A 22,500-nucleotide genomic window follows, 5' to 3' on the forward strand; every position below is an offset into this window, starting at 1 on the left:
AGACGAGGACGAAATGGACATGACTGAGACAATGACGACGGCAAACGACATGAATGGGACTGCGACTATGACGACGACAAACGACACGAACGGGACTGCGACTATGACGACGGCAAACGACACAAATGGGACTGCGACTATGACGACGGAAAACGACACGAACTTGACTACGAGTATGACGACGGCAAACGACAGGAACGTGACTGCGATGATGACGACGCCATATGACACCGACATGACTGAGATGATCACGACGACATGCGACACGGTCACGACTGAAACGATGGCGACAACATATGACACGGACAAGAATGAGACGATGACGACGACTAACGACATGGACACGACTGAGATGATTGCGACGACATATGACAATGACAAGACTGAGACCAGGGCGACGACATTCGACAAGGACACGACGGAGACGACGGCAACGACATACGACACGGACACGACTAAGAAGATAACGATGATATACGACACGGTCAAGATTGAGACGATGACGACGACATACGACACGGACATGACTGAGAAGACGACATACGACACGGGCACTACTGAGACGATGACGACGACGACAAACGACACTGAAAAGACGACGACGATATACGACACCTACAGGAAAGAGACGACGACAAAGACATACGACACGGACAATACCAGATTGACAGGAGAGGAAAATCCCGTTGAAAGACTTGAAAGAATTCTACACGGAATAGCGGATGTAGACATATCGAGAGAGGCCAAAAACAAAAGGTAAATAATTTTTCATATGTTTTGATTGTAAAGATCACATTTCCCTCGGGAAACATACAATTGCTGATATATGTGGATTTAATCGTTTGTGGTTTATTCGAGATTATCAGTAAGGCTGTAAGACTGCACGTCTATTTATTTTACGCTGTAAAGGTGAATTACAGTCAGTCTGACTCATTCCTTTTTTAAATCTTGTACCCGTTACGATATTGGCTCAGGACTGGTGACTTTGTGAATATGGGCACCGTACTGATGGCTTTGTGAGTACGGGTACAAAACTGATGATTTTGTGAGTACGGGCACATGGCTGATGACTTTGTGAGTACGGGCACAGGACTGATCACTTTATGGGCACAGGATTGATGACTTTGTAAGTACGGGCACAGGACTGATGACTTTGTGAGTACGGGCACATGACTGATGACTTTGTGAGTACGGGCACAGGACTGATGACTTTGTGAGTACGGGCACATGACTGATTACTTTATGAGTACTGGCACAGGACTGATGACTTTGTTAGTAAGGGCATAGGACTGATGACTTTGTAAGAGCACAGGACTGATGACTTTGCTGATTGTTCATTATATGGTGTTAGGTGGAAAACTGTTTACTGTTTAGATTCCAGATCGGAAATGAAGTGCTTGGGATGTCTGATATGAAAACGTTGCATAACCCAAAATGGATAAACGATAAGGTACTTGTCTTCGTTGTAAAACATATTTCAGCAAACTGATATTGTGCAAAGTAAATGATATTAATATATATGTACAACAGTGTTATTTGTAATGAATGTTTTAACATCAATTTTAGTATATGTGTTATTTAAAATAGTTGTAAAATTATTTATTACAGATCATTAACGCCTACCTCCATCATTTAGCTATGGTGCATAACGCAACATCTGGTCATAAGGTATTAGCGTTACCCAGCTACCTGATGACGATGTGGATGGCGGGTAATATGGATACATGGAGGTTCCGGAAGGTAGATTAAATTCGTAAAAGTCGATGAAACAGTATAAACTTAGACCTTTTATTGTTACAGAATGTTTTTAAGACAAGTGGTACAGTAATGTCTTGTTATTCATAGCATACTATAAATGGCATAAATCTATCTATTTCCAATCTTGTGTAATGGTTGTAATTATCATTAAATATAGCTTAAGTTCAGCAATTACATGGTTTCGTATTTCATCGTGTTAAATAGTCTTGAATTGGTACCATGCAAGTCAAGTAGACATATCTTTACAGATCAAGTTCCAGAATTACAAATGGGTTTTTCTGCCAGTGAATATAAACGACAACCACTGGGTGTTAATGGTGGCAGACCTTGACTAAAGAACCTTGTCCATACTGGACTCACTAGGATGGAAGAACCGTCTTCTTCCAGGCTTTTGGTTGTAAGATCATTATTATAATTATTATGTATTCAACACTGTTATATGACTCATGTTTTTAAATCATGCTCACAGATAACTTGTTTCGGCAATAAAATACAAATATCAACAATTTATTCAATTCCATTAATGCGTGTTCTAAACTGTTGCTTATTTTCCAAACTACTAGTTAAGAATGCATGATTAGTATATCATTGAGTATGTTGTTTAAAGAATTATCAAACATAATTGCAAACCTGTCAAATTACAATTAGCTTTTGAAACTTATACATCATTCCAAATTTATGTTTTGTATTAAAGGAAGTTCGCCAAGCGCAGAGATCAGGCCATTCCAGATGACCTGCCACTCGAGTGGTTAACGGGGAGCCTGGTGTCCGCTCGGCAGCGCGACAGCAGTGCTTGTGGCGCTTTTGTTATGCTGGTAATGTGAACACTTAATTTTTCCCAAGTTATTATTTTTTTGTTCAAATCAAATTAAAATGAATACAATATATGTGTTAAGCTTGAATAAAGGTAGGCATGCGGGTTTTAAGTAAGCTTTTTGACGAATCAAACCAGTGTTAGAAATAACTGTTGTTTTTTTATTGATGATACTGAACTTGTACGCAATGTAAAACTAGATACATACATGATATAATCTTATCTGGTTGATGAAATTGACATTTATTGGCAATATTTATGGAGATGTAAAATAAAAGTGTTTTGAATCTGCCTCATATGTCCTATGAGTAACCTATTGATTTTGATGCTTTAAAAAATTTAGTCGCTTAAGGAATATCTTGACATTTCTATAGTATCTGTGTGTATTTTTTTCAGAACGCCTTAGCAATCACAGAAGGCGTCCAACCCCATATGTTGGGCCACCATCATGCGTTGGCCATGCGGAAGTACGTAATGCATGCCATTTGTACTGCCAGCCAGAGCCCCGATGACCCTGACCGCATGTGTGATGCGTTGCCGTGCACGCAGCCAAAGGGGGCGTGCACGTGGATAAACTGCGATGTGTGTGGTCGTTGGGTACATTGTAACTGTGTTAACATAAGCGACCCTAAAAGCATAAAAGACTACGTATGTGTAATCTGCACCGCAATATATACATGACACTGAACTGAAGTGGATTTTTTTTTGCGTAACAACTTTAAATGCATTTTAAGCTCATCTATTTTGTGAAAAAAAATTATGAGCTATTGTCATCACCTTGGCGTCTGCGTTGGCGTCGGCGTCTGGTTAAGTTTTGCGTTTAGGTCCGCTTTTCTCAGAAAGTATCAATTCTATTGCATTCAAACTTGGTACACTTACTTACTATCATGAGGGGACTGGGCAGGCAAAGTTAGATAACTCTGGCGTGCATTTTGACAGAATTATGTGCCCTTTTTATACTTAGAAAATTGAAACTTTTGGTTAAGTTTTGTGTTTAGGTCAATTTTATTCCTTAAGTATCAAAGCTATTGCTTTCATACTTGCAACACTTACTAACTATCATAAGAAAATGTGCAGGCAAAGTTATGTAACTCTGACTGGCATTTTGAAAGAATTATGTGCCCTTTTTATACTTAGAAAATTGAAAATTTGGTTAAGTTTTGTGTTTAGGTCAACTTTATTCCTACAGTATCAAAGCTATTGCTTTCATTCTTGCAACACTTATTAACTATCATAAGGGGACTTTGCAGGCAAAGTTATGTAACTCTGACTGGCATTTGGACGGATTTATGGGCCCTTTATACTTAGAAAATTGAAAATTTGGTTAAGTTTTGTGTTTTGGTCCACTTTAGCCCTAAAGTATCATAGATATTGCTTTCATACTTTGAACACTCGCAAACTATCATAAGGGTACAGTAAAAGGACAAGTTGCATAACTCTGGTTGTCATTTTTACGGAATTATGGCCCTTTTTTGACTAAGTAACTTTGAATATATGGTTAAATTTTGTGTTTCGATCCACTTTACTTCTAAAGTATCAAGGCTATTGCTTTCAAACTTCAAATACTTTCATGCTATCATGAGGTTACTGTACCTGGCAAGTTAAATTTTACCTTGACCTTTGAATGACCTTGACTCTCAAGGTCAATTTATAAAATTTTGCTAAAATTGCCATAATTTCTTTATTTATGATTAGATTTGATTGATACTTTGACAAAACTACTCTTACCTGACATACCACAATAGACTCCACCCAAACCATCCCCCGTGCCCTACCTCCCCCCCCCCCCCCCCATTATCTTTTTTGAAACTGTTAAAAAACACAAGTATATACATATTTTTTGACCTTGTGTTTTCTGTAGATTTAAAAGTTGTTGGTTTGTTGGGTTTTTGCTTTGTTTGTTTGTGATAGATTTTTTTAAAACATTAATTATAAATATAAACTAAAGATGAGTTGCATGAAGTGGGGTAGCACACAACTGGACTAAATTATGAAAGTATTATGTGTTTCCATTTTTTGTTCAAATATTTGAAGTTTATCGTTGAGGGCTATTTTTTTAATTTGGATCTTTCGTTGTTTGAAATGATTTATAAAACAGTTCATACAGCTGAATATGAAATATTTCATTAATATAGTAATGTTGTTCACAGTGTTATTAAATTCTGGTATGTTTAAGGTATTTACATTGCCACTGCAATTTAAAAGAGGCAGTTTTCCTTTTAATTGTTGTTTCTCTAGAAATGTTGTCAATTGGTCCCATAGAGTTTAAATAGGTTTACACTCCCGGAAAAGGTATTCTATTGTTTCACTGTCTACCAAAAAGAATATTGCACATTAATGGTGAATGTGTTTAGTATTGCTTGCATTTCATAAACACTACATTCCTTTTTGAATATTATATGGACTAAAATGAAACAATGTTTAACAGATTATTGGAATCATACTCCAGCCTTCACAAACCTGCCTGGAAAGCAGTTTATCTATTTTTGTTCAAACACTCGTAAAATATATTATAGCTGAATGTTAATTTTGTTGCAAAATGTATTAGGGTCCAATGTTCTTAGGCATGGTTATGACATCACTGTGTTTATGGGACTCAGTGATTGATAATTGTTGTCTGAATGATCATTTTATATATATTCAGCCTGAAACGATTCTCGGCTGCAACATGTTTGTAATTCTTGTAAACAATGCATGCTGTTCAGTGTAATTTTGATGTCATAACTTACATAAAATTAAAAGTTAAAAATATTGTATGTGTATAAAAATGATTATAAATGAAACAAATGACGACTTAGCACTTTTATTGTCAAGTGACGCATCCGCTTCCATTATTTTTATTTTTATTGACTGGTATTGAGACTGTTATGTTAATGCAGCATTACGCAATATTTTCAGTTTTCAAAATTTCACATTTTAAATGTTAACACGAGTCTCATTATTTTATTGACGATATTACTCCTGTAACATTGCCATGAACCCATGTAAAATTATGTTGATATTGTTACGTTGAAAAAGGATGTTAGTTCGTGCATGTGAAATATTTGGATTTCCGCCATCATTTTGTATTAAACACTTTATTTGCACAATGTATGTTATTATTATTATAAACACTACATTTTATAACCTTTTGACCATGCAGCTTTGTTAGTTAGATCAACGAAAGTATATGCGCCCATTTGATGTATTTTTACCAATCAACTAGCTGAAGAATGTAATCTGGTTCTGTTTTCTGATTGTGTATGTGAATGAAATCCTGTGGAATGAGTATTTTTGTGTGAGTTCTTGTTAATGCCTTCTTGGTTTGTTTTGTTGAGTGAATATATGTTAAAAATAATGCATTAAGTAATAAAAAGTAGGATTACTCCTCTTAAATGAAACGTATTTCATCTATGTTTGGTACCGACTATATGCTTTAGCTGTATAATCAGTTTTTTGTGTGAGTTTCTTGTTTCACTCTCTTTATTTTTTTTAGAGTAAATGTACGTTAAAATTAATGCAATATTGATAAGTATGAGTACTTCTCTGAAATATTATAATTACGGTTAATATGTGTGTCCTGCTGTAAATTATTTATTGACAGTACTTAGGTAATTATTATTAAAAAAAATGTGTAACCTTGTGCTTGTAATAATCATTTTTTATATGTCTATTACTGTAGCTATTATATTGATTGTACTAAAATGTTGCCATATGGGTCATTGGCCTTATGAAAATGCTGTAAATAAAATATGAAATCTGAATCCCTTTTTTATATTCTGTCATGTGAACTCTGAAACCTGATATTCGAAATAAATAGATTAATGCCTGTATCGTCTTTCGCGTGTAACATACAGTCGTACGGCCACATTATAAACAAATATAATATTATATATTATTATCAGTATAATCATATAGCCTTTAAAAACAAAAGGAATAAAATCTGATCGTCTACCCATTTGGTTTACAGCGGTAATAAGACAAGAAATTAAAATTCGCGATTGGTTAAAAAAGCATCATAAAATTTATGAATACAAGAAAAACACCGAAATCATGTAACATTCCTAATAATAAAGTAAAAGGCAGTTTTATAACCAATCGGTGAAAGAAAACGCATCAGTACAGCATCTATGGAATACTCTTAATGCCTTAACAAAACCGCGATCTTCAATAAATCTTCCAACAAAAATAAGTATAAATGATACAGATATTGAAAATGTTGAAGCTATCTTAGAAGAGTTTAACAATCATTTCATCAACATTTCTGGTATAGTTTCGAAAAGAAAAAGCTCCAAACGTGGTTTCACTTGGATTAGGATGTCGTTGTTAGAAGAGCACACATTTTTATGATGACTGCTGAGGCAGCACTCTATGTTAGTACACGGAAACGCAGACATATAGGCACTGGGCAAGTGCCATCATAAGAAACCGCCAAACCAACGGGTACATATTATACCATACGAAATGCACATGTCAATATAATAAACTATTTACTTACTTACTTACTTACTTACTACCCTCTTGTTAGAGAATTAGAGCTGAACGATGAAGTGTTCATGACGTTGGTAAGTTATTAATAATTATTAACCAAATCTTGCAATATTGTTATAAAAAGATATACAAAAATCCTAATTATCTCTTTGTTTCATACCGCTATCAGCTAATTTCTCCAACACCACAGTACAGAACGCGGAAACTAGCTGATAAGCCACTCTGGACAGGCTGAATTTATGACAATTAGCATAGTTATATTGATAAACATTCAATGTCCGTGTACTGAGTCCTCGTGCGGGAAAAGCGATTTTTCACCGACGCAATACGCGAACGAAAATTGCGGACGCGAAACGCGGAAACATAGAATCGCTCCAACAGATTTGAAGCAGTTCGTTTTTTTTTGCGGACAAGGACACACGGAACACGGACGCGGAGACATGGAAACCCGGCCTATTCCCAACTAACTAGGTTTTTACTGAGAACATAGTGTCTCGATTTAAGATTGCACATGTCTTCGAGAACCAAAGTTTTTATTCGATATCATAGGTCTTCTCCTGATCCCAAGTTATCATAAAAAGTGCATCAAACGGCGATAGCCTAGGTTCTTATTTGAAAACCAAGGTTTCTACAGACGCTAAATAATCGGTGAAAACCATAGTTTTGATGACGAGAACTTAAGTTATCATCTTTAATACTTAATCCGTGGTTTTCATTTAGGAACCATAGTTCTCATGAGAACCTAGGTTCCCAGAATAAAGCGTCGGATGGCCTTTGGCTCTTAGACGCTAAACATACTTTCAGAAACCTGTGATCTCTTTTGAAAAACTGAGTTTACGCTCGAGAACCCATGTTCACGGCGAGACGACGCAAATAAACACATAGAACTTAGGTTCTCATGAGAACTTAAGGTATCATTTCAGAACCCCGGTTTTCAGTCAGATATTTAACGAATATTCACAACCCTAGGTTCTCAAATCTAGATCAGATAATAAAGCCAAAACAATTTGCGGGAACCTAAGTTCTCGTTTGATATCCAAGGTTTTCACAAGAACTTAGGTTCTCGACAGTTGTTCGCGTCGTTCTCTCGGATATATATTTAATTTTCACGAGAACACAAGATTTCATTTGGGATCATAAGTTCTGGTAAGAACCTAGGTTCTCATTCTGAGAACCTATGTTCTCAGTAAAAACCTAGTTACTTGGGATTATGCGTCGAACCGCCTGTCATACTATAACACGGTGAGATTTGTATACAGTCTCAGTAATGTTTCCGATGCCACGGTTATATCTGTATTTGGTCTTAGTAATGTTTCCTATGACACGGCGGTAACTGTATTGAGTCCCCGTAAAGTATCATATGACACGATGATAACTGTATTGAGTCTCAGTAATGTTTCCGGTGTCACGGTGATAACTGTATTGAGTCTCAGTAAAGTTTCCTATGTCACGATGATAACGGTATTGAGTCTCAGTAATGTTTCATGTGTCACGGTGATAACTGTTTTGAGTCTCAGTAATGTTTCCTATGTCACGGTGATAACTGTATTGAGTCTCAGTAATGTTTCCTGTGTCACGGTGACAACTGTATTGAGTCTCAGTAATGTTTCCTGTGTCACGGTGATAACTGTATTGAGTCTCAGTAATGTTTCCTGTGTCACGGTGATAACTGTATTGAGTCTCAGTAATGTTTCCTATGTCACGGTGATAACTGTATTGAGTCTCAGTAATGTTTCCCGTGTCACGGTGATAACTGTAATGAGTCTCAGTAATGGTTCATGTGTCACGGTGATAACAGTAATGAGTCTCAGTAATGTTTCCCGTGTCACGGTGATAGCTGTGTTGAGTCTCAGTAATGTTTCCTGTGTCACGGTGACAACTGTATTGAGTCTCAGTAATGTTTCCTGTGTCACGGTGATAACTGTATTGAGTCTCAGTAATGTTTCCTGTGTAACGGTGATAACTGTGTTGAGTCTTAGTAATGTTTCATGTGTCACGGTGATAACTGTATTGAGTCTCAGTAATGTTTCCTATGTCATGGTGATAACTGTATTGAGTCTCAGTAATGTTTCCTATGTCACGGTGATAACTGTATTGAGTCTCAGTAATGTTTCATGTGTCACGGTGATAACTGTATTGAGTCTCAGTAATGTTTCCCGTGTCACGGTGATAACTGTAATGAGTCTCAGTAATGTTTCCTATGTCATGGTGATAACTATATTGAGTCTCAGTAATGTTTCCTGTGTCACGGTGACAACTGTATTGAGTCTCAGTAATGTTTCCTGTGTCACGGTGATAACTGTATTGAGTCTCAGTAATGTTTCCTGTGTAACGGTGATAACTGTGTTGAGTCTCAGTAATGTTTCATGTGTCACGGTGATAACTGTATTGAGTCTCAGTAATGTTTCCTATGTCATGGTGATAACTGTATTGAGTCTCAGTAATGTTTCCTATGTCACGGTGATAACTGTATTGAGTCTCAGTAATGTTTCCTGTGTCACGGTGATAACTGTATTGAGTCTCAGTAATGTTTCATGTGTCATGGTGATCACTGTATTGAGTCTCAGTAATGTTTCCTATGTCACGGTGATAACTGTGTTGAGTCTCAGTAATGTTTCCTGTGTCATGGTGATAACTGTATTGAGTCTCAGTAATGTTTCCTATGTCACGGTGATAACTGTATTGAGTCTCAGTAATATTTCATGTGTCACGGTGATAACTGTATTGAGTCTCAGTAATGTTTCCTATGTAACGGTGATAACTGTATTGAGTCTCAGTAATGTTTCCTATGTCATGGTGATAACTATATTGAGTCTCAGTAATGTTTCCTGTGTCACGGTGACAACTGTATTGAGTCTCAGTAATGTTTCCTATGTCACGATGATAACTGTATTGAGTCTCAGTAATGTTTCATGTGTCACGGTGATAACTGTATTGAGTCTCAGTAATGTTTCCTATGTCACGGTGATAACTGTATTGAGTCTCAGTAATGTTTCCTGTGTCACGGTGACAACTGTATTGAGTCTCAGTAATGTTTCCTATGTCATGGTGATAACTATATTGAGTCTCAGTAATGTTTCCTGTGTCACGGTGATAACTGTATTGAGTCTCAGTAATGTTTCCTATGTCACGGTGATAACTGTATTGAGTCTCTGTAATGTTTCCTATGTCATGGTGATAACTATATTGAGTCTCAGTAATGTTTCCTGTGTCACGGTGACAACTGTATTGAGTCTCAGTAATGTTTCCTGTGTCACGGCGACAACTGTATTGAGTCTCAGTAATGTTTCCTATGTCATGGTGATAGCTGTGTTGAGTCTCAGTAATGTTTCCTGTGTCACGGTGACAACTGTATCGAGTCTCAGTAATGTTTCCTGTGTCACGGTGACAACTGTATTGAGTCTCAGTAATGTTTCCTATGTCAAGGTGATAGCTGTATTGAGTCTCAGTAAAGTTTTCTATGACACTGTGATATATGTATTAAGTCTCAGTAGTTTTTTATGACACTGTGATGGCTGTTCAGTCACCGCTGTTTCTTATGGCACACAGACAGTTGTTTAGTCACAGTTATACCAAGTCGCCCAGTGAATATTTGTGTGATAATTGATCACGAGATCTTCGCTACTGTCATATACACGCCCCGTTGCTTTTTATAGGGAAGTTGACAGTAACTGGCATAGGTATGAGCACTTAATACAAATAATTCCACTGATATAATATAAACACGACGACTAATATCTGAAGTGTCACCATCAACGTCTGCTTTCTAAGAACTGACATTATCAATATTTTATTTTTTAGGGCGTGACTATTAAACAAACGTGTGGTTATAACTTGAAACATATGATATTGATGCTAATTTATTTCTGTCGATCACTTTATTGACCTTTTATTGAATCAATGCTATTTCAATACGGTTAAGCCGCTAATATGACACACACACATAAAAATGATAGCATTTTATTAGCAATTGGCATATGCGACATGTTAAATAGTTTTATTCAACATATTCAGCTTTATTCATCGTAATATAGTAATAATTTTATTTAAAAAAAATCATATATATATAGAACTTTTATTTCGACAAATACATATTTACACAGTTTAAATAGGCTGTTATGGTCCGTGTTCAACACATATCATATCATTCATATATTCGTAACACATGGTGTTGCATAAAAAACGTTATGGTTGAATAACAATAATGTTCTGATACAAATCCTACATATCGCCTCCACTAGAAATTCAAAATCAATTTTCTAAAGAAACATACAGTATTTACACAGCATATATTAATTTGATATTTCAATATTTCTATTTGAAAAGCATGTTCTACAAAAAGTGTCAATAAAAAATAACACTTTCAAAATCATTAACACAAATTCGTTTTACGTAGAACGTAAACTAACATCTCACTGTACATCCAACATCAAGTTCAAACAAGGGCTGTTTGTAATACATGCATGCCCCCCATGTTGGCTGTCAGTTGTAGTGGCAGTCATTGCGTGAATACGTTTTTTGTCACTGTGACCTTGACCTTTGACCTAGTGACCTGAAAATCAATAGGGGTCATCTGCCACTCATGATCATGTACCTATGGACTTTCATGATCCTAGGCATAAGCGTTCTTGAGTTATCTTCCGAAAACCATTTTACTGTTTCAAGTCACTGTGACCGTGACCTTTGACCTAGTGACCTGAAAATCAATAGGGGTCATCTGCGAGTCATGATCAATGTACCTATGAAGTTTCATGATCCTTGGCCTAAGCGTTCTTGAGTTATCATCCGGAAACCATCTGGTGGACGGACCGACAGACCGACCGACATGTGCAAAGCAATATACCCCCTCTTCTTCGAAGGGGGGCATAAATATCAAATTTCAAACAAACTGTATGTTCTTAATTCAAATACTCAGAGCGCCGGTCATGATAAATGCAAATATTTGCAAGATCTTATTTCCTGGAATCAACTAACATCACATTTTCCTAACATCACATATATCCCATATCATGATGTAATATTAATATTATACTTTTGGTAAACACATATCACCTATCATGATGTAATATTCATATATTTTATATTACATATAATAATGTTATATTCACATAACATGATGCAATATTCATAGTATATTACGAAAACATAAGTACACTAATTCCAAGGTGATGAGACTTGAATAAACTGTTTCATCAATGACACTGTTATCATCAATAATGGATCTATCTTTTACATGCATATGATCCTACCACACTAATATTATACAATATGTATACATCACCATGTGTTAAAAACGATTTCTATTTTTATAAATCCCTGTGTACATAATTTAAAATTTATCTGTAGTCATGTAATACACGTATGACGCTTAATACTTTGTCTTTATGGTGTCTGATAATTATTTATGCCTATATTTGCAATGCAGAGACCCCAGTAACACCGACAACGATTGCAATTTTGATATACCGACAAGTGAATCAGGAAACTGATAGTGAATTATAGCTTATGCTATACAATAAACGATATAAATATTAATGCATTATATAATGTGCTTTTCTCAGTTCGAAGGCTTTGCTTACATACAGCTAGGTTTCGTAATATTTCACACATATCTTTTGTAATCAGCTCGACAGTTTTAAACATATTTGGTCTATGACAGTAATAATGCTTAAGATTTTTACCTCGTACACTATCATATAGCTTACACTCAAAAAGAAAATGAAATTCGTCCTCTTATTACATTTGTTACATAGCCTTTGTTCCATTGGCGTTCTATTCCATCTACCTGTTTCAATATTTAATCTATGTGATGACATACGTAACTTTGTAAGAGCATTTCTATAGCATTTAACATTTACATGTTTAGGTTATGGTTAAAATTCGAAATTACAGAAAGTGTTATAGAATATCGCTTGAGATGAATTTTCCAATTTACTATGCCAATCCTGTACAAATATGTCCTTTACACGCTGATTTTTAAATACACTAATTAACTGGTTATTGTTTCCAACACTCTGTTGCAGCCATACATGATAGAAACCTAATCTACACAACGTATCTTTAACAAGTGAAGCCCAGTTTTGTTTACGTGGTTATAATCAATATCATTTAACATAGTATTGTAAATACATGACAAATATTTTCTATCACTACAGCCAGTGATCTTCAACCAATATTTAATAATACAAACAAGCCTTTGGGAATGTAAATCCATACGGCCAAGATCACCATAAATAAAATCATTTTGAGTGTTACATTTAACAACTTATACAGACTTGCAAAACTTTGTATGCACTCTTTCAATCGGCGTTGCTCGAGTAAATCCCCAAATCTCAACACAATAAAACAGTATTGATTAAACCATCTTTTCAAAGAGATCTAACATATGTTCAACGGTAATATAAACGTAACTGTACGGATATTTTCTGAGTTTAAATATCGCTTTAAGAGCCTGACCGGACAATTTCTCATGTGATTCCTTGAATGAACCTCATAATGTTAAATATTAAACCGAGATAAGAATACTTATTCACAAGTTCTATGTGGTTTCCATCATAATAAAAGTTTAGATTATTTGGAAGTCTACCACCTTTTCTAAATATAATAACTTTGGTTTTCTCTCTATAAACAGTTAATTTCCATCTGTTACAATATGTTGATAAAAAATCTAGATTTTTTTTGCAGTTCTTCTGCAGAATTTGCAAAAATCACAATGTCATCTGCATACATTAACAGAAAAATCTTAAGAGTACCAATATTAACACCTTCAGCACCTTTTAAGAACAGTTCAACTTCTAGGTCATTTAAATACATAGCAAAGATAAAAGGACTTAAACACTCTTATATATGACCAAGAACATTTGGTGGCACTTTTAGAAGAGCTATTTTTACACAACACATAAACATATTTGTTTGTGCCAAAAGTACAAGAAACGCCCTTTCTTGTGTAAATCAAACATACATTGTTAGTTGTGGATAGCCAACGTCCTACATTTTAGCACGTATTGTTTCTCCCACTTTGACTACACCTTTTTAATGTAAAATTGCAGTGCCACAAAAAGAATTTCAAACTCATCAAAAAATGAACGGGCGTCATGTAAGATAAAGATGATTTTAATTTTTTCAATTTCGCATTATTTTGTTCAACAATCTGGGTGTTGATCCGTCGTATGAAGGGGTAGTCTAATCCCTTGTAGCCAATTGCACAGGCTGAAAAGGTAAAAATGTTTAGTCAAATCCACTTCATTTCTAAGTTCTATAGTATAAAAATGTATATTTGAGTGTAATAACCTGACATTAGAGTTTCAGATAACGATATGTTCTGTTTACAATGCAGAGTATAGACATATTTAAGAATAGAAGCATGGCTTACCAGTATGGTTATCCCAATGCAATCCATCCACAACCATTCTTGTATGAGAGAAGAAAACTGGATCCCTGTTTAAGGCATACTGATGAAGATTGCACGCATTGTCGTAAATAATGATTTCTGGTGCCCCTGTAACAATAATTGAATGTAACCAAACAAATTGGTACCTTCTATTTTTGGATTTTTCAGGATTGCAATACTACATTTATTATATTTTGGCAATACTACATTTATTATATTATGGCAATAAGTATGCATTGTGCTATTTTATGCCAGAATAAAGATATGTTATGTTATTTATGAACATACTCATTTCACATACAATATCGGTAGTCATTACACATAAACCATCGAGTTTGTTTTTAACTTGGTAGAGCACCATATTATATGTGCACATCCGAGGATCGTGATGTGGGGCTTTATTATGAATTTTTTTTAACTGTCACTCTTACCCAACTTCTGCTTCAAATAATGTGTTAACTTGAAAATACAATAAATACTTTGACTTAATTAGTAAATACAATTATACATATATATACATACATAATATCTATCTCCGAAATCAACACAGGTTGAAAGTTATATTAGGTCAATAAAATAAATGATTCGAATACACAGCATTCTTACTTTCAAATCTTGTTTTAAGGAAAGTAAAAGGCCTGTTTGGGGATTCTGCACATTCCATCACCTCGAATCCATAGCAGATTCCTAAAATGTTGTAATTTATAGCACTCATTTAGTTGAGTCACTCGCTGTGACTAGTGAAATGTTGAATATAATATATAATAATAATCAAACATTGATAAAAATAATTATTCCCGACAAAAGCTATGCGGTAAAACATAAATGTTCTATATAAATCATTTTAAGCTCATAGTTTTAAAAGCAATGAACAGTTTGATTCAGAGTGTTTGTGTTTGCAGAGTACTTATGATGTTCGCATATCGATCAAGAGTTTGTCTTTCCGATCTTTGCTTCAAAGCCTACGTAAGTTCTCGGTTATTTCCAAGGAAACAGACGCGAGTATCTCCATACACTTAGTAGAGTACTTTGCCTGTATTTTATGAACCTATTCATTATTGTTTGAAGGTTATGATGAAGAGGGCTTAGTGAGCGTACATACAAACCGACCGATCTAGTGACCCATCAACGACAAACAGCATTTGAAAACATTCTTTGATGTGGATAATAAATGTTAGCATACATTTGACGTATATTTTCACAATGTTATTAACATCTTGAATAGAAACACTTTATATATTTAAAAACAAAAACATTATACATATCTGCCAGAAAGTTTGGAAGTCTGCTTTTCCAGAAGTATGTCCTCATCGCTACATAAAAAGTTTTTTTTAAAAGACAGGCATGTGCCATCAAAAAGCATGGTGACCGGTGATGGACCACATTCACGACACGTAAAATCCGCTTCAAAGTCAATGTCCATCAACTGCAGATAAGCGAACCACGTCTGTCGAAAGTACATGTACGAGAATATTCGGGCAAATTGCGTGTTCCCGTTATCGGATTGATGTTGCAGCCAGACGTTGTAAAAGGAGAACATTGTTGATCTACAATAATGGTATATGTTGCTTTAACCGTTATATCAACAACCAATACGTATATAGATAATATATACTCTTGCACAGAACTCAGCATTAATATTAATTAAGCATCATTATTAATATTAGTATAAGTATTATTATTATTATTATTATTATTATTATTATTATAAGTAGTAGTATAAGTATTAGTAGTATTATTAGTAGTAGTTTTAGTAGTAGTAGTAGTAGTAGTAGTAGCAGCAGCAGCAGCAGCAGCAGCAGTAGTAGTAGTGGTAGTAGTAGAAGTAGTAGTAGTTAAAACGCTACGTCCAACCAGATCTAAACTATGTGAAAAATCTTCACAATTAAACTTTGAGAGTGCGAACAGAAGCGTTACCTCGAATACAGATACTGAAACATGAAATCCCTCAGCACTTCGTAGTGGATGAGAAATCGCCCCATGTTCAGCACACAGTCTTGTTGCCCATCATAACATGTAACGGAACTGCAACCGGTTGCCACGCATATCCTCTCGTACACTTAAAAACAATGGTTTGATTTAACAAGATGTATTTTTTTAATCTAGCTTACAGGTTACACACTTATATTACTACATTGGCACTGGTACTAAGAACGGCATTTTTGTAATAATTTTTATCACAATTAGAAGGAAATGCACATGAGGAGCATTTTTTAATCCAATAAAACCAAATACAACATTACGATTTAGATTCATTCTAGTAATCACTCACCTTGAACAGGGACACACTCGTACTTCGAAAGGAATGTAGACACATGTTCCACTGGTTTGAGTTCAAATTGTAAATTTTGGCAAATCATACATTTCTTTTGATGCCTTGGTAACACTTGACGAATACCATCATTTATTGGATACAGATCGGAAGATCGGTTATTTATGGCGCAATTATCCAATATAAAGGGGATCTTATGAGAGGAAAAGCACTTGAGTTCGTAATTATTTTTGTTGCTCATAATATGAATTTCACAATGAATTTTATGCACGCATTCAGACATATCTTCTACTGATTGGTTCAGCAGTTTATTTACAAATTGCGTGTGTTTGCAGCTGTTACCATTTTTGCAAGTTAGACACTTTAATGTACCGAAATTTGTCCGTAAAACGGAGTAACTTCCGTCAACACGCACAACATACTTGTTGTCCAAAAATGGAACTATGTGTTCATGTGACTCATCTAACTGAAATAACAAAACTGAATCATAAAATATGAATAAAATTAAACAATAACACTGAGTGCAAAAAAGTTTAAATGTTAATGTCAAACTACAAACCATTATTTTAAAGTATGTATATATCCAGTAGTGCAATTCATGCATTTTCCACAGTCCCAGTCAAAACTAATGGAAAATATTACGTTAAATGAATCGGAGTGTCTATTTATTTCAATACCATACTTTAGGCGAGATACGACTGCTGACGAAAATTACTAGGTCAGTAATGAGTAACAAGTACCTCTTTTCCATATGCGATATTGCTAGCATAGTCATGTCCACATGCATCTGCAATTACAGTTATCGTGACGGATGTAAGCTAACAAATTACCGGTATATACAATGTAATACAAAACATGTATATTATTTATTATAATATGAAAGTAAAAAAAGGTGAAACTTCAGCTGCCCCAGCAGCACAGCAATTCCATTCTCAACCCCGTCTGGGGTCGTTTCATTAACGATCGTACGAAAATTTTAACTCACGAGATAATTTTGTAATCTTAGTAAGTAGTAGAACTATCCCACCATTCTCACCAAATATATACGACGCTAGATATGCCAATGTTATTTATTAAGAACTGAAAATTCTTTATCATATGTATGGACTTTAGCAATAACTCATCTTCGAAAAATGTATCGTATCATAAATGTGTACTACGATGTTTATTAAAACATTCCCCAGGTCCTTTATTTACATGTGACTAATTGCCGAACGGCACAGCACAGCACACAACTTCACACATAGCAAATAAAGTTGAATACAGCTTGGGCACCGCCTTGGAACGGTCAATGCTAAGCATGAAGAATTATTTTATATAGCATAATTGTCTTTTTCAATATTTCAATATAACTTCAGTCATTTACACTTAATTACATTTGTGCATTCGACTGAACACTGTAAGTTTACAATACCTTTAAGGACAGGACAATCTTCCAGACCGGCTCTATTTAGATATTCTTGGACGATGATTTTCACGACAAAGATATGAACACATTCGGGATGTAATCTGTCTACCTCTGATAAAAGCAACATAATTATACATCGATTAACATTCAATATACAATATAAACACGCAACATAAAATGCAACCAGCAACCAAATTGGTTATGTTCACTTACATAATTAGGAATTGAGGTCGGCGTAACTTGTTGTTATTTGCTTTATTTTAATGTAAATACCATTTTGCACACTTCAAAAACAAGGAAACCAAGTAGCAAAATTCTTTAAATATGATGGAGTTAAACCAACATGCTTAAAACAGGTATACACATTCTCACAGTGAAATAATCTTTAAATGAGATTAATAGTCAGCACTAAAATGGGGTCGGTTAAGGGGAAAAAAAACACTAGATTTATGCCTAACATTTTAAATGTGCAAAAAATGTGGCACGAGTACGAGTGTTTTCGCGTATTTATTTTATCCTTTGCATTGTTTTATAGAGAAATATCAGTGAAATAAAACTGGTATTTCACTGTTTTCACAGCGAAAATTATCCAGTTAAACTCTTTGACAATGTCAATAAACGGTGAAAAAAGCATAAAATAAAAAGATTTTTTGGGGGATTCGATGGAATATCAATTTTATTTCACACGTGATCATAAAAAATACATATTTTCATGGCTGCACCACTCGTGAAAATATTATTTTTTATGACCACTCGTGAAATAAAATCGATATTCCACAGAATCCAATAAATATCCTCTATATATACAGCCAGCGTTTGCTTACCTGGAGTGGGCGTTTCAAAATTATCAACGAATTGTGTCCTGTCTGGTGAACATGTGCATGTGTAGCATGATCCTTTGCGATTTACAATCACTGGGGAATTTGCCTGTAATAAATAATATCTGGAATAAACAGTAATGTTTTTGACTTTGTTGTCAACACCAGTAACACAAACTAGAATAAAACACACAAGTATCTCACAGCCTAATAAGTTACGGTACAATTTCTTAATCATCTCAAAGCCATCGATAAATAAATTAAACATACATACTGCACTTGAAAACGAAATTGAATTGTGACAATATATTATTAAAATGTTTTGACTTGAGAAAACAATGTCACCTAGCGGTTTAAAACAGTACGCTGAATTAAAAAAACTACCTTTATGAATTTTGTGTGCTCGTCGCAGTCTAACAGAACGAATACATCCAGAGATTCGTTTACGGGCATATATGAACCCGTTGACTTGATCAAACTATAATATTGTTCGGCTTCTGATGGCAAAACTGGTAATGTTATGGAGCCGGAAAATGCAGGACTTTCTTGTGTATATTTAGCAGTACGTCCATTCTTGGTCTAAACAGTGATTATACAAAATAGCGTCATAAAATTGTTAAAATGTGAAAGGTCGGACAAAATATTATGATACTGTTATGCTGAGTGACCATATTAACAAAGACGAGTGAATTAAAGCTCAAGCAATGGACAAACAATTTCTTTCATAGCATACTCCGTGTAAACGCGAGTGAAGTAGTGAAGAGTTCGATTGAACATGTTTACCTGAGCAGTTGCATACGATGTCCCTTGCATTTGCCTGGCACCTAATGATCCAACTCGGGGAACTGTGCCTGTACGGCTTGATGTTGGCATCGCAAAAGAGTCATACTTCAAAGTTCCAGCAAGAGAATATGGATTGCTATATACATATGCTCTCTTTCTTGACTTCTTAAAAATAAGTACTTGGTATAAGGCACAATTGCATTCAGATAACCACTACGTACAAAGCACTGGTAATATCAATACGAATGCTTCTTTAGGAAGGTTATAATCGAAATAATAAACAAAGCCTGTCATAAAACGTTGTAACTAAACAACAGTATGTGCACCATACCATATTGCAAAAACAAAAAACGAATATATCATTATTAACTTTCAAATGTTATTTCAATAACGTTTTATTCTGTGGAACCATACCGATTTTGATTCTGCCATCTTTCTCGCGTACTCACGACACTAGAATAAAAAACAAAGACCAAACACATTAAAGAAACAAAGTGCGGGGAGTGAATTACAAACTCCAAAGAAAACTATATACGCTGCCTGTAATGAATTACAAAACCCTGTGATAACTACACAGGCTGCATGTAATCAATTACAAGCCACAGTGATAAATACACAGGCTGCATGGAGTGAATTACAAACCCCGGTGATAACTACACACGCTGCATGGAATCAATTACAAACCCCGATGCGAACTACACAGACTGCATGAAACGAAATACAAACCCCGTTGACAATACAAAAGCTGCGTGGAATGAATTACAAACCCTGGTGATAACTACACAGGCTGCTTGGAATGAATTACAAACCATGGTGATAACCACACAGGCTGCGTGGAATGAATTACGAACCCCGGTGATAACAACACAGGCTGCATTGAATGAATTACAAACCCCGGTGATACCACTATACCCCGTGGGACATCAATTATACACCCCGGTGATAACAATACAAACCACGGGGCATCGATTATACGACCCAGTGATAACAATACAAACCACGGGGCATCGATTATAAGGCCCGGTGATAACAATACAAACCACGGGGCATAATTTATACACCCTGGTGATAACAATACAAACCACGGGGTATCGATTATACAGCCCGGTGATAACAATACAAACCACAGGGCATCAATTATACACCCCGGTGATAACAATACAAACCACGGGGCAACGGTTATACATCCCGGTGATAACAATACAAACCACAGGGCATCGATTATACACCCCGGTGATAACAATACAAAACACTGTTTAAAACAGTGATATACCAGTTTTATTTCCCTGATATTTCTCTATAACCCACTGGAAAGCATTAAATAAAAACCACGGGGCATCGATTATACACCCCGGTGATAACAATACAAACCACGAGACATCAATTATACACCCCGGCGATAACAATACAAACCACGGGGCAAAGGTTATACACCCCGGTGATAACAATACAAACCACGGGGCATCGATTATCACCCCGGTGATAACAATACAAAACACTGGGCATCGATTATACGGCCCGGTGATACCGGTGATAACTATACAAACCACAGGGTATCGATTATACACCCCGGCGATAACAATACAAAACCACGGGGCATCCATTAAACGGCCCGGTGGCAACACTACAAGGCTAGATTGAACTTTACCGGTACGCAGTTGTTTACCACCATCGACAAAGCAGGGGCTTGGGAGCGGTAGCCCCTGATACCAAAGAAATATATAGGATAAAAAAGGATTTTAAGGTTTTGCGTTAGTTGTTATGTTTAAGGTGTTAAGGGTTAGGGTACGCTGTTTTATGTTAAATGTTGCGTGCCGGTAAAGTTCAATCGTCCCCACTACAAACCACGGGGCATCGATTTTACAGCCCGGTGATAACAATACAAACCATGGGGCATCGATAATACAGCCCGGTGATAACAATACAAACCACCGGCATCGTTATACGACCCGTTGATAACAATACAAACCACGGGGCTTCAATTATACACCTCGGTGATAACAATACAAACCACGGGGCATCGATAATACGGCCCGGTGATAACAATACAAACCACCGGCATCGATTATACGACCCGTTGATAACAATAAAAACCACGGGGCTTTGATTATACACCCCGGTGATAACAATACAAACCACGGGGCATCGATAATACGGCCCGGTGATAACAATACAAACCACAGGGCATCAATTATACACGAGGCATTGATTATACGGCCCGGTGATAACAATACAGACCACGCTTATATGAACAACAGCAAAATTTTTAGGCACGCAGCTAAAGTATTAGTTTTTTGGATCTAATTAAGCTAATTTAGTTAAAATAAATGTGATTGACACGCTGTGAACTTATTTGTTTCATTCAGTGTTATTTTCTCGTTTGTGTGTGTTTATTTAAATCTTACCGGGTGAGGTAACTTGATATCAAAGAATGCACTGTTAAGGTTCATGTAAAGTGTAAAAAGGCGTATTCTTCACATAGAAATACTTCAATAAATATTATGGCAATAAATTCAATTTATAAGTCAATAGCCTCGTTAACACTTGTAGAACATATAAGAAAATGCTATTAAAAAAAAATATGATGCAAAATGTTGCTTTTGAAGAAATATACAGCGCATGCATGAAATTATCAAAATAACAAACGGAGTTAAATTGAACAAATTCCTTTGGTCAAAATATTGTATACACTTAATGTTAGGTACTACAAATAAAAATTCCACACAACACACACCAACAATCCTAAAATAAGGAAAAGAAAAACATAAAAAAAATGTCAAAAGTTAA

The 22,500-nt window shown here is 35.5% G+C and overlaps 1 protein-coding gene and 2 long non-coding RNA genes across 3 annotated transcripts in view; 1 reads left to right on the forward strand and 2 right to left on the reverse strand.

The window, feature by feature from the left end:
• Positions 1-4,414, forward strand: part of LOC127832655 (serine-rich adhesin for platelets-like) — a 4,821-nt gene extending 407 nt beyond the window's left edge. The window contains exons 2-7 of the mRNA XM_052358268.1: positions 1-756; positions 1,375-1,450; positions 1,609-1,740; positions 2,007-2,155; positions 2,453-2,573; positions 2,969-4,414. The exon at positions 1-756 is cut by the window's left edge and continues 61 nt beyond it. Coding sequence (XP_052214228.1) covers positions 1-756; positions 1,375-1,450; positions 1,609-1,740; positions 2,007-2,093 — 1,051 coding nt within the window. The 3' untranslated portion in view covers positions 2,094-2,155; positions 2,453-2,573; positions 2,969-4,414. The remainder of the gene's footprint in view (positions 757-1,374; positions 1,451-1,608; positions 1,741-2,006; positions 2,156-2,452; positions 2,574-2,968) is intronic.
• A 6,715-nt stretch (positions 4,415-11,129) lies between these two features.
• Positions 11,130-15,130, reverse strand: LOC127832668 (uncharacterized). Its single transcript, XR_008027050.1, has 3 exons — positions 15,039-15,130; positions 14,415-14,540; positions 11,130-14,251 (listed from the first exon to the last, which is right to left on the reverse strand). It is a non-coding gene; the product is annotated as an uncharacterized LOC127832668 (long non-coding RNA).
• A 268-nt stretch (positions 15,131-15,398) lies between these two features.
• LOC127832667 (uncharacterized) lies at positions 15,399-18,233 on the reverse strand. Its single transcript, XR_008027049.1, has 5 exons — positions 18,119-18,233; positions 17,445-17,491; positions 16,705-17,170; positions 16,350-16,491; positions 15,399-15,979 (listed from the first exon to the last, which is right to left on the reverse strand). It is a non-coding gene; the product is annotated as an uncharacterized LOC127832667 (long non-coding RNA).
• Positions 18,234-22,500: the final 4,267 nt, after the last annotated feature.

Source organism: Dreissena polymorpha, chromosome 5, assembly GCF_020536995.1.
Source record: "Dreissena polymorpha isolate Duluth1 chromosome 5, UMN_Dpol_1.0, whole genome shotgun sequence".
NCBI classification, from domain to species: domain Eukaryota; kingdom Metazoa; phylum Mollusca; class Bivalvia; order Myida; family Dreissenidae; genus Dreissena; species Dreissena polymorpha.